We start from the raw sequence: 13804 nt of genomic DNA, 5'->3' as shown, positions 1-13804 counted from the left end.
CCGAAACTGTGATAGGTAGTGAGGAGTGAAATTAAAAATTTACGCCCTTAGAAATCCTGAAGGCGGTGATTGGTTTTCGGGGCCCGTACGCGACTAGGCTCCCAAAAAGTCCCCCGTATCCCCGTACTCAGGAGAAGCAGCAGAATGTATTTTGGGGTGCAATTCCACATAGGCCCATGGCCTGTGTGAGCAACATGCCTCTCAGCAATTTCCTTGGGGTGTCTACTTTCCAAAATGGGGTCATTTGGAGGGGTTTTGTACTGCCCTGCCATTTTAGCACCTTAAGAAATGACATAGGCAGTCATAAACTAAAAGCTGTGTAAATTCCAGAAAATGTACCCTAGTTTGTAGACGCTATAACTTTTGCGCAAACCAATAAATATACGCTTATTGACATTTTTTTTACCAAAGACATGTGGCCGAATACATTTTGGCCTAAATGTATGACTAAAATTGAGTTTATTGGATTTTTTTTAAAACAAACAGTAGAAAATATCATTTCTTTTCAAAATTTTCGGTCTTTTTCCGTTTATAGTGCAAAAAATAAAAACGGCAGAGGTGATCAAATACCATCAAAAGAAAGCTCTATTTGTGGGGAGAAAAGGACGCAAATTTCGTTTGGGTACAGCATTGCATGACCGCGCAATTAGCAGTTAAAGCGACGCAGTGCCAAATTGGAAAAAGTCCTCTGGTCCTTAGGCAGCCAAATGGTCCGGGGCTGAAGTGGTTAATAACAGTTGATGTCCCTTCTAGAAGCTACAGACTGTCAAGTGATTATGTGTTTGCCTTTTAGGTGATTTCCCTGATAGTGATCAATATTTTCTGTTTGGGGTCCCCACCATTATGATTGTCTGCATTTGGGATTTTCATGTAGTTTATCTATAACAGTCATAGTAATGGATTCATCTTCAAGATGTTTATATATATTTTTTATTTTTTTCTCCCTTTGTTATTTATTAATATGTTTTTTTCCTTTGGTATTTGGAAGTGAATCTATATGTATATCATTTATTTTGGTAGGTTCCAAGTTATATTGACACATACCTGGGATAGACACCTTCATTCATTTTTTGATTTCTACTATTTGTACTTTTGTTATTATGTCCACCAGATGGCATCAATTTGGAAAATATGCTATATATTATAGGTGCTCCACAGCGTTATTTTCAGCAACATCTATTAAGATCTTTTACCCATATACGTCTCTCTTGGCAATTTTTAAAATGTCCACTAGATGGTACTAGTGCTTGCAGAGTTCTGCTTTTTACATGCGTAATAGCGGTTCGATAGCCCAGTGATAAGGGAGGCCTGCCCCTACCCTTAGAATAATGATTTTTAATTGACCTATTGTGCTGTCCAGTTCAGATGAAGCTAGCCAATGACGGTGTGTTCCAAAGCGCCGTCTGGCTATATAATGCGCATGCACGTGCGCGATTGCATACCCCTGATGACGTCAGTTGCGACGAAACGGCCGTAGGGTCACAACGTGAACACGCATCGTGCATGCGTGGTTTTAATTAAAAACAATGGCGGAGCTTTTTTACTGTTTTCAGTTTTTTACTGTTCTCTTTGCTTAACTTTGCTGGGGCATTGTATATGCTATTTAATGCAGTGTACCTGCTATTTTATTTGTCTTTCTGGAATAAATGGAACTTGATTTTCTGCACTATGGGAGTTCCTTTTTCTTTTATATGATTCACCCGTGCTGGATTGTTTGCTGCTTGGACCATCCTGTGACTAAATGCTCCTGAATGCTCCTGGCTGTCACCCATAAGCCATCGCGGAGTGAGGTCTGGGGAACTACTGATCCATTCCTGGCAAGATATCAACGGTGATCTACTAAGCCTGTTCTGACCCCACTGAGTAAGGACGGTCACAGGCTCTCTGGTGGGCCTCCATTTTCCTCTCTTGGTGGTGGTCGTCACTCTCAAGTGGATCTTTGGATTTGGATTTTATATTCTTCATCCTACACCCTTTTTGGAATTTTTCTCTGGACTTTTTTATTTTGAACATTCTTTGGGACTTATTGGGGTGTTATGAACATTTATTTTTCACTAATTGATTTTTCACATTTATGGTTAATGATTTTGATTGCTCACATCACTTTTTTTGCACATTGCTACTTATATTGTTGTATTAGCTTTGATTTGGTGTTATTATCATTGGTTGGTATAATAATTGATTTATGTCCAGCACTGCACTGTTTATTATCTATTGTGTACATATCAGTGGATGGACTTTGTCACTTTATGGACTTTTCTTTCACATTTTTTCCATTTCTTAATGTTTATTTTTGTCACGTTAAGCGCAGCGTAATTTGAAAAGTTATTTGGTACTGTGTGTGTCTTACAGGATAGCTGCTACTGTAAAATCTGTTACAGTTTAGATGAACAACCCAGTTTTTCTAATTTTGATGACTATCCTAATACTTGTTGAATTGTACATTATTGTAATAATAATGATGAACTGTCAATCGATTTTTCTTTTACTGGATTACCTGTTTTGAAAATCTCCAATAAACAGATTGAACATTAAAATGAATTCCAGGTATGGATATTTTTTATATAGTTACATTGGCTCAGGTTGGACCTATGTACTGTATATGCCATACCTGTCTGATGCCCCTAGAAGCTGGAAATCACTGAAGTAGATACTGCTACCCCAGTGATCTTCACTTGCTTCTTGGTCTCGCACCCATGGCTGCCCTGCTGCATGCTAAACAATGGAAGAGGGCTACTTGGCATGGGTGACATTCAGAGTATGATTTCCATTTTCTGAATGAATGGAAAGCTTTCTCTGTTAGAACAAGGCAGAGAGCATGAGGTCACTGCCCCACCTTCATCTTGTCCAACCAGAGAACATTTTGCATTCATTCAGAAAATGCAAAACATTCTTTAAATAGCATCCATGCATAAAGGCCAATCTCCTGTGTTCAGACTGCAGCAGGGCAGCTGCAAGGTGCAGGATCCAAAACAAGTGAAGGCCGCTAGAGTATTGGTGTCTACTTTACTGATTTCCAAGTTCCATGGGCATTGGCCAGATATGGTATATGCATATTTACATTGGTCCAAACTGGACTAATGCAACTAAGTGTAATAAATCCATAACTGGAATTCTTTTTTAAGACAACAGCTATGGGTTTGGAATATGCTATTTTGTAATACCTTGTTTTGGCAACACCCTATTTTGGCATCTTGGTACCACTGGTGTTGGAGAGTACCAAAACAATACTTCATTTGGCTTTTGGGCCATAAAAGAGTTTACAAACACTCATTTAGAGCAGAGAATTAATATATGAATGTCGTTTATTGTTATTGCTTGATCAACCCATGCTAGAAGAAGGCATGTACAATAGTAAAATCTGAAAATAATGATTGTTACAGATATTAAAATAAAGAATAATATGTGCCAATTAGGACTGAGAAGCTCATATTTATCCACAGATTTATAGAGAAAATTGTTGATGCACTGTTAAAATGTTTTTCATTGAGATATTCAATAATGGATAAAATTGCGGCTGTGGTTTCTTCGCAGGTTGGTTTGATCTGATCTTCTGGAAGAACAAAGCCATATGTCCCATTATCTCTTAACTCAAACGTGTATGGAAAAGGAATTCCTATGTCAGTAGCCCAGTCCCTTGAGGAGCCAGAGTTGAAATCTGTTAAATGAATAAACAGAAAAAATATAGCCTGGTTACTGGCAATCAAAATCAATCTCAGTCTACTGGGTATTTTTAAACCCAAATACAAAAATGTTATATTGCAATCCAATTCTTCGATGTGGTGGCTGCAATTGTTTGCTTTAAGACTTTTTCCTTTTATTTACACCTGGTGATCCTGACAGTAAGCCTGTTATTTTTCAACTTCCTTTAACAGACCAATGTGTCTAGCCAAAGTGGCAGTTAGGGGGTTGAGACTAACCAATTAATGCTTACAGGGATGCTTACAATGATCAGCTTTTTTTCATTAATGTTAAATCTTTATCCCAAAAAAAAAAAAAAAACTGTTGCTGTAACTGCTTATAAAGTGTTATCTGTAGTTACTCAAATCTCTCTAAATCTGCTAGTGCATCTAAGACTCCATTCACTGCTGAGCATTTTGTAGCTCTAAGCTCCAAAATCTCAGCATCCAAAATTCCAAGGTTTTCAATTGTGTATGTTCACACTTGAGTGTCATGTAACTTGAGGTTTGATGCTCATAGCATGAAACTGTACATGAGCTCTTTTGAGCTACATGCTTCAAGAGTTTTTCGGCCCCAATACATTTCCATGGGAATGCCAAAAATTTGGCAAATACTGAAAGAAGGACATGTAGAAATAACATATCATGCATTTTTATTCTTGGCAAATGACAAAAAGTAATGTAAAAAATGCTAAAGCTTCAGATTCCAGCACGTACACTTGTACATACGCTCAAAAGGGAAAAAAAGCCAGCAAAATGATCAAAGACGCTAAGCTCCAGTGTGAATGTAGTCTAATATTAACCTCTCCCTAGACTGACAATGTTGCTGTGCAAAGGTGTCTCTGTTAAGCTGGCTACACATTATACAATTTTTTTGTTCAACTTTAGATTTATATTCAACTATGTAGTGCAAGGGCCTGCCTGATTGCATACAATTTGAAAGTGTTTAGGTTTGACCTCTTATTATATGTTTTTGGTAAATCTAAAGGAAAATTGTACAAGAAAATTGTATAATGTGCAGCCAGCTTTAGATCTCCATTGGAGCGGAGACCCCCTAAGAGAGGAATGTTGTTACTGGTTGGATCACTAATACACCGTTAAAGTCTATGGGACACGAACATGAATAATCAAAAGTGCTCATTTTAAAGGCTTATATGCAAGTTATGTCATAAAAAGTGTTTGGGGAACCGGGACCTGCCCCAGGGGACATGTATCAATGCAATTTTTTTTTTTAAACGGACCCTTTTTCGGGAGCAGTGATTTTTGTAATGCTTAAAGTGAAACAATAATAATGAAATATTCCTTTAAATATCGTGCCTGGGGGGTATCTATAGTATGCCTGTAAAGTGGCACATTTTTCCCGTGTTCAGAACAGTACCACAGCAAAATTATATTTCTAAAGGAAAAAAAGTTATTTAAAACTGATCTCGGCTGTAATGAATTGTTGGATCTCTGCAATATAGATAAAACGCATTGAAAAAAAGAGCACGGGATCGTCGTCCCCCAGTCCATTACCAGGCCCTTTGGGTCTGGTATGACTATTAAGGGGAACACTGAACCAAAATTTTTAAAAAATTGCGTGGGGGTCCCCTTAAAATCCATACCAGGCCCTTTGGGTCTGATATGGAAATTAAGGGGAACCCTGCACCAATTTTTTTTTTTAAAATGGCATAGGGGTCCCCCCAAAATCCATACCAGACCCTTCAGGTCTGGTATGGATTTAAGGTGAACCCTTCGCCAAAATTAAAAAAAAAAATGTCGTAGGGGTCCCCCAAAATCCATACCAGACCCTTATCCAAGCATGCAACCTGACAGGCCACAGGAAAAGAGGGGGGGACAAGAGAGCACCACCCCTCCTGAACTTTACCAGGCCACATGCCCTCAACATGGGGAGGGTGCTTTGGGGTAGCCCCCCAAAGCACCTTGTCTCCATGTTGATGGGGACAAGGGCCTCATCCCCACAACCCTTCCCCAATGGTTGTGGGGGTCTGCGGGCGGGGGGCTTATCGAAATCTGAAAGAAAAAGATGAATGGATATCGTGGGACATTTTTATTTTTTTATTTTTTAATAAAGGACTTGTCCCCAAGCAGTGTCTTGTTGTTTTTAAAATTTTGACACTTTTTTTGTGAAATGGTAGGGGTACTTATCCCGTTACCATTTCACACAGGGGGAGGCCAGGATCTGGGGGTCCCCTTGTTAAAGGGGGCTTCCAAATTCCAATAAGCCCCCCGCCTGCAGACCCCCACAACCACCGGACAAGGGTTGTGATGAGGCCATCTTCTTCTTCACGCCGCACCGAAAAAGGAATAAAAATCTGCAACTGACCCGCCTCTATGGGAGGCTCCTGCCATGTGACACTTCTTCGCTGATGACAGTTCTTATATAACTGAGGACAGGGCCACCCGGTGACGTGCCTGGGTGACCCCGCCCCCTCTAAGGACACGGGGACTTCCCTATGGCTTCCCTATGATGTTAAAGGGGGGAGGGGTCACCCAGGTACATCGCCAGGTGGCCCTGCCCCCTCTGACACCACAGGGACTTTTTTATGGCGTCAGAGGGGGCAGGGCCACCCAGAGATGTACCTGGGTGACCCCGCCCCCCTTTGACATCACAAGGAAGCCATAGGGAAGTCCCCGTGGCCTTAGAGGGGGCGGGATCACCCAGGGACGTCACCGGGTGGCCCCGCCCTCAGTTATATCAGAACTGTCATCAGCAAAGAAGCGTCACATGGCGGGAGCCTCCCATAGAGGCGGGTCAGTTTCTTTTTCGGTCCATCACGGCGTGAAGAAAAAGATGAATGGATATCATGGGACATTTTTATTTTTTTATTTTTTAATAAAGGACTTGTCCCCAAGCAGTGCCTTGTCGTTTTTAACATTTTGACACTTTTTTTGTGAAATGGTAGGGGTACTTGTACCCCGTTACCATTTCACACAGGGGGGAGGCCAGGATCTGGGGGTCCTCTTGTTAAAGGGGGCTTCCAAATTCCAATAAGCCCCCCACCAGCAGACCCCCACAACCACTGGGCAAGGATTGTGATGAGGCCCTTGTCCCCATCAAAATGGGGACAAGGTGCTTTGGGGTGCTACCCCAAAGCACCCTCCCCATGTTGAGGGCATGTGGCCTGGTACAGTTCAGGAGGGGGGGCGCTCTCTCACCCCCCTCTTTTCCTGCAGCCTGCCAGGTTGCGTGTTTGGATAAGGGTCTGGTATGGATTTTGGGGGGGGACCCCTACACCATTAATTTCCATATCAGACCCGAAAGGGCCTGGTATGGATTTTAGGGGGACTTCACGCAATTTTTTTTTTAATTTTGGTTCGGGGTTCCCCTTAATATTCATACCAGACCCAAAGGGCCTGGAAATGGACTGGGGGGGGACCCCCATGCTCTTTTTGAGTTTTATTGAGTTTTATTTTATTGAGTTTTATTGAGTTTTATCTATATTGCCGAGACCCGACAATTTAGTCCACCTCGCTGATAATAGCCTTCTTGATCCCCTTCAGTCTGGATTTCGTCCTCAACACTCCACAGAAACTGCTCTCCTAAAACTAACAAACAATCTACTAACGGCCAAAACCAATCGACACTATTCTGTAATCCTACTCCTGGACCTCTCTGCTGCCTCTGATACGGTTGACCACCCCCTCCTCCTCTAAAAACTCCACGACTTTGGTCTCTGTGACTGTACTCTTCGCTGGTTCTCTTCCTACTTATCCAACCGCACCTTAACGTTTCCTACTACCCACTTCCTTTCTCAGTTGGGGTCTCCCAAGGTTCTGTTCTTGGACCTCTCCTATTTTCATTCTACACCTCCTCCCTGGATCAGCTGATAGCATCCCATGGCTTCCAATACCACCTCTACGCTGACGACACCCAAATCTATTTCTCTACCCCTCAGCTCACTCCCTCTGTTTCCTCATGTATCACTAATTTACTTTCAGATATATCAGTCTTGATGTCACACCACTTCCTCAAACTCAATCTATCCAAAACTGAACTTATGATTTTTCCTCCCCCATATGCCCCTTCCCTTGATCTCTCGGTTAAAATTGATGGAACTATAAGCCCATCCCCACATGCCAAGGTTCTAGGTGTAGTCCTGAACTTTCCTTCAAGCACCACGTCCAATCACTGTCCAAATCCTGCCGCCTCAACCTCTGCAACATCTCCAAAATACGCCCTTTTCTAACCAATGACACAACAAAGCTCTTAATTCACTCGCTGGTCATCTCTCGCCTCGACTACTGCAACTCCCTTCTCATTGGTTTATCTCTACATAGTCTATCACCTCTTCAATACATCATGAATGCTGCTGCCAGACTCATCCACCTTATCAATCGCTCTGTCTCTGCTACCCCTCTCTGTCAATCCCTCCACTTCCGGTCAGCCAAAGAATTAAATTCAAATTACTAACAACTACATACAAAGCCATCCACAATTTAGCCCCCAGCTACATCGATAGCCTAGTCTCTAAATACCAACCTATTCGTTCTCTTCGTTCCTCTCAAGACCTTTTGCTCTCTAGCTCCCTCATCACCTCCTCCCATGCTCACCTCCAGGACTTTTGCAAAGCCTCTCCAATCCTATGGAATGCCTTACCCTAATCTGTCCGCTTATCTCCTACTATATTAGCTTTTAGACGATCCCTGAAAACCCTTCTCTTCAGAGAAGCCTACCCTACCCACACCTAACAACTGTTTTTTTGGGGGTTTTTTTTCATTTTCTCCATCAGCTCACCCCCACAGTTATTACCTTTTGTTTCCACTTGACCCTCCCCTCTAGGTTGTAAGCTCTAACGAGCAGGGCCCTCTGATTCCTCCTGTATTGATTTGTATTGTAAGTGTAATGTCTGCCCTCATGTTGTAAAGCGATGCGCAAACTGTTGGCGCTATATAAATCCGGTTTATTATTAATAATAATAATAATAATAATAATTCATTACAGCCGCGATCAGTTTTCAATGACAATTTTTCCTTTAGAAATGTAATTTTGCTGTGATACTGTTCTAAACACGGGAAAAATGCGCCACTTTACAGGCATACTATAGACACCCCCCAGGCATGATATTTAAAGGAATATTTCATTTTTCTTGTTTCACTTTAAGCATTAAAAAAGTCACTGCTTCCAAAAAACGGCCGTTTAAAAAAATTTTTTTTTGCATTAATACATGTCCCCTGGGGCAGGACCCAGGTCCCCAAACACTTTTTATGACAATAACTTGCATGTAAGCCTTTAAAATGAACACTTTTGATTTTTCAGGTTAGTGTCCCATAGACTTTAACAGTGTTCCGAATTTTCCCTGAACACCACATATTGTTCGGTGTTCGCAAAACATTCGAACAACCAAAGTTCGGCCCGAACTTATGCTCGGGCCGAACCGTTCACCCATCCCTAATAGCTAGAAGTAATAAGGGTTTGCTTATGCTGCCTGTATGTTAAACATTACTTTTTAGTGTGCAAGCATCTGTCAGCTGTCGCCATACTACACATCACACGAATGTTGTGGTATGATTGGGAAACATAGAAAAAAATGTAAAAGATCTAAGGCACTGGATTTGTTCTGTAATGTTGAAGATGTTTCACAATTTTTCCATCCCAATCCTTCAGTTAAAATAAGTGTTAGGAAAATGTCCCAGTATTTATTGTCTACCATATTGTTATAACACTATACAACATTACAGCTCTTAAAATGGCTTTATAATCATATTCAAATGCTTTATATTCTAGTGTTAGCAAGCACAAGAACATAGTCATGTTCACATCAGACTTACATAATATGTGAGATGCTGATCCAACTCTATATGTTTTTCCATGTATCTGTGCCAGTCTGGCAGCTGCCATCTCCCCAACAGACAGCTGCAAATCAAACATTGAAAAAAAACATTTTAATATGTGTACTTTTTAAAAAAAGATCCAAATATACAAGAATGTGGAAAGTGCTGTTTTGAGGCTAACATGATCACTGTTGAGATAAGCATAATAAAGGCTCCCAAAAAGAATTATAGACAACTAACATAAAAGTCTTGATTCTTAAATACTGATCTCCTAATTTGAAACCAGATTGGTCATCAAAGCCTTTAGATCAGGGGTCTCAAACTGGTGGCACCAATCCAAAATATTATAAGTAATCATAATCCAATAACATAAATAGCAATCTAAGGTTGATTATCCATATGCAAATATCGAATTACTCATAAAAATGTGTCAAGTCCCATTCAAAATTGAGGCCCATCGGAATTCAGGTCTGCAAAGAAAAAAATCCAGAAGACCTCACATTTGCATAAAAGCCTAAACCTGTCCCCACTCCCCCTGAGGATGGCGACCCTTTCGATGCCCTGAATCTGTATCAAAGAGGTATCACCCCCATGAGTTCCATTGAAATGTCTAGCCACATTAGTGTTGTGTTCTTTCTCAGTGTCATAGACATGATCATGCAAACGATCACGGAGTCTTCTAGTTGTGCGACCAACATATTGCACCGCACATGCTTTGCAAGTTATTAAATAAACAATATTCCTGGTATTACAATTGATAAAGATTTGTATCTCCAAAGATGCATACCCTCTCCCACCAACCCCTATATAGGTTGGTGAGAGAGGATACGCATCTTTGGAGATATAAATCCATTCTGCCAGGCCACTAGGTTTTATTGTCAGTACATAGACTACCTGCTGTTCATTTGTTCTGGCTCTGCGGGAAATTTGAAAAATGTCTTATCCTACTTAAATATCAATGATTTGAACCTACGATTCACGGGCCATCTGGACGAAAGGTCAATTGATTTTCTTGACATTACTTTGTTTAGTATAGAGGACCGTATAGGGTCCAGAGTTCTTTACGATGAGGTACCATGTTGAACTTCCAGTGACCAGTATGAGAAAGTGAGAGTGATAACACCAAATTTAACACACCTGCTCCCCATTCACACCTTAGTCCTTGTAACGCTAATGAGTCACATGACACCAGGGAGGGTAAATGGTTAATTGGGCCCAATTTGGAAATTTGCACTGAGGGGTGTACTCACTTTTGTTGCCAGCGGTTTAGACATTAATGGCTGTGTATTGAGTTATTTTGAGGGGACAGCAAATTTACACTGTTATACAAGCTGTACACTCACTACTTTACATTGTAGCAGTGTCATTTTTTCAGTGTCACATAAAAAGATATAATAAAATATTTACAAAAATGTGGAGGGGTGTACTCACTTTTGTGAGATAGTGTATATGTAAGCCTATAATAAGGCTTACCTATTTGTACTGAAAATATCTCCTAAACATGCGCCGTTTAGGAGAGATTTACCTTGTAGTGTACCGATGAGGTCAATGGCGCATGCGCAGTGAAGAAACAGCCCTCCATGCCGTTCCCCAGCGTGTGCCATGACTGGTGGCTCCCATGTGCATGTGCGAGATGACGTCACGCGGCCCCAGCCAGTCACAGAGCTGGAGTCCCTGGCCCTGGAAGGAAGAGGGGCAAAGATGGATGCTTCCACCAGTGGGGACATGGCGGACATCGTGGGCTTCATTTGCAGGTAAGTGCCACATAATGGCTATTTCAGGGGAATAAAGAGGAAGTAAAACCCATCAGGGTTTACTTCCTCTTTAGAGAAAATAACATTCAATAGTCAAGTCCTTAGTCTGTTGCAAAAGACATTTAACATTAAAATATTAAAAATATTACATCTTTTATTCTGTTCTGTGAGTCACAGGCTATTCAAGCTAATCTTTTTCTAGCAATAAAAGGGAAGTGATCTTTCACTGTACAATAGAAGGATCCAGGATATTACCTTTTCTTCATGGTTAACAGAGGCATTTTGGGTATAGCCATATGGAAGAAGAATGAGTTGTCCATAGGAGTGCATTGTCAGGAAACACAAGATGTCAGATTTTAGCCTGCTCAACAGCTGTTGCACAGCATAGACCTCTGGTTCGGAGGCTGGGCCAGTTCCACAGAATGTAATGGTGCTACAGTTACTGGATGCACCAATAGCTACAAAGCAATCATTTAAAAGATAATGAAATCAGTTTAAGTATCTCTGTAAAGACTTACAGTATGCAGCATATCAAGTAAAAATTCTTGGTTAAGCACAGGTATTTTTTCTGAGATAAACTTACTCTTCAGATGGCCATGAGCAATGACTGTGAAGTCATAGTTGGTGCCTATGACCCATTGTTTTGTGTTGGGTCAATGTCAGCCCATTTGAAGCGTGCAAAAACCCCTGCTTTTGATCTTACTATGAAGCAAGCCTACCCAAGTGTTCATGACAATTATATGATATACAATTATGCCATGTTTTACTGAGATGATGTGGATAAATTATGAGGAGTATAACCACAATAAAATACAAAAGTGTTTTTCTCTAGAGTATACCTTGTGTGGTCTAGGCCCCCAAAGCATCCGGTATAATTACAGAGCCATCATTTAGTCATCATCATATTGCATCCAGACATATAATTGTAATGAGAGTCACTTTTTCATAGATATTTTCCAAATGTAGAACAATATTTGCAAGACAAATGTGCTGCAAAGCAACGTTTCTTCTGGTTTCAACTAAAACTTTGATAATGTGAAATGGTTCTTTTTACTAAGCAATGTGACAGAACTAGGGTTTGGCAACTGGTTTCATACCTTGATGTACCCTTTGTAAAGTGCACCTGTTACTTCGTCAAGTAAAGGCAAAATACAGGTTCACGCTAGTTTTTTAAATGTATTTATTTGAATATTGTTGAAAAAATGTTTACTGAGAAACATCCGGCCAAAAACAGGCATTGATCAATCATTCAATCAAAACAATTATGATTTTCTTTCCCTCCTCTCAACAACAAGGAGCTCCCCAGAGAATTAGGCATTTAGACAAGCTGTTCAATGTAGGCAGTAAAAACCTTGCATGGTTGCACCCAGCCCAGAAGGGAGGCAAACAAGGTCATACTTGTGTGAACATAGATTGGGATCCCACCAATGATCATCTATAAAAACTTAAAAAAAAATGAGTACATAAAAGTGAAGTCTAGAAACCCTCCACAAGCAACTATAGCATACTGTCAAAAGTGAACATATATGAAAGCAAAGGGAATTTATGACTTGAATTACAATACATCCAGCCATCAGTTCCATATAACTTTGTCAGACATGCTCAGTGATGATATGTGGCCTTGTGGAGCACCAGCAAGAGGAATGCAGAGGCAGGTGAGGTGTGTCAGCCTCCTCTTCTTTTTTGTGTTGGTGCTTGCTAGACATGTGCAATTCGTTTCGTAACAGATCGAAATTCGGCCGAATTTTGCATCTTTCGGACATTCGGATGCATCCGAATGTCTGAATAAAAAAATAACGAATTTCAACTAATACGAAAGAAATTATAGCGAATATAATGAATGAATTCAACATGATTCGGTAATTCGTTAAAGATCTAATGAAACAAAAGGTCAACTCAAAGTAAATCTAACTCCCCTTACACACAATTGGATATTCCGACAACAAAATCCATGGATTTTTTCTGACGGATGTTGGCTCAAACTTGTCTTGCATACACATGATCACACAAATCTTGTCGGAAATTCCGAACGTCAAGAACGCGGTGACATACAACACGAGCTGAGAAAAATGAAGCCAGTGCGGCTCTTCTGTTTGATTCCGAGCATGCGTGGAACTTTGTACGTCAGAATTGTGTACACATGATCGGAATTTATGACAACGGATTTTGTAGTCGGAAAATTTGAGATCCAGATCTCAAATTTTGTGTGACGGAAATTCCGATGGAAAATGTCCGATGGAGCCTACACACGGTCGGAATTTCTGACAACAAGCTCCCATCGAACATTTTCCGCCGGAAAATCCAACCGTGTGTACGGGGCATTACAGTCCAATCAGCTGATTAATTTTGTGCTGGAGGTTGGATTACTGGCAAAGTGCATTCCTGAGAACTGAGTGAGAACGGTGTTGTATTGTATTTGAGCAGAGGAGAAGAGATATTGTCATTGTGTGTGTTAATAGATTTAATAAACAAACGACTTTACAAACTACGAATCATTATCACGAATCAATATACATACATAAATATCGAATTTCAACTAATATGAAAGAATTTATAGCTGATATAACAAATGAATTCAACATGATTCGAGATTCA

At 40.6% G+C, this 13804-nt stretch overlaps 1 protein-coding gene across 1 annotated transcript in view; it reads right to left on the bottom strand.

The window, feature by feature from the left end:
* Positions 1 to 3332: 3332 nt before the first annotated feature.
* Positions 3333 to 13804, bottom strand: part of LOC141147756 (carboxypeptidase O-like) — a 117565-nt gene continuing 107093 nt past the window's right edge. Inside the window, exons 9-11 of the mRNA XM_073634938.1 lie at positions 11465 to 11667; positions 9453 to 9537; positions 3333 to 3658 (exon numbers count right to left, since the gene is read on the bottom strand). Coding sequence (XP_073491039.1) covers positions 3387 to 3658; positions 9453 to 9537; positions 11465 to 11667 — 560 coding nt within the window. The 3' untranslated portion in view covers positions 3333 to 3386. The remainder of the gene's footprint in view (positions 3659 to 9452; positions 9538 to 11464; positions 11668 to 13804) is intronic.

Source organism: Aquarana catesbeiana, linkage group LG06 (assembly GCF_042186555.1).
Source record: "Aquarana catesbeiana isolate 2022-GZ linkage group LG06, ASM4218655v1, whole genome shotgun sequence".
NCBI classification, from domain to species: Eukaryota; Metazoa; Chordata; class Amphibia; order Anura; family Ranidae; genus Aquarana; species Aquarana catesbeiana.
This window is presented reverse-complemented; position numbering and strand designations above follow the sequence as displayed.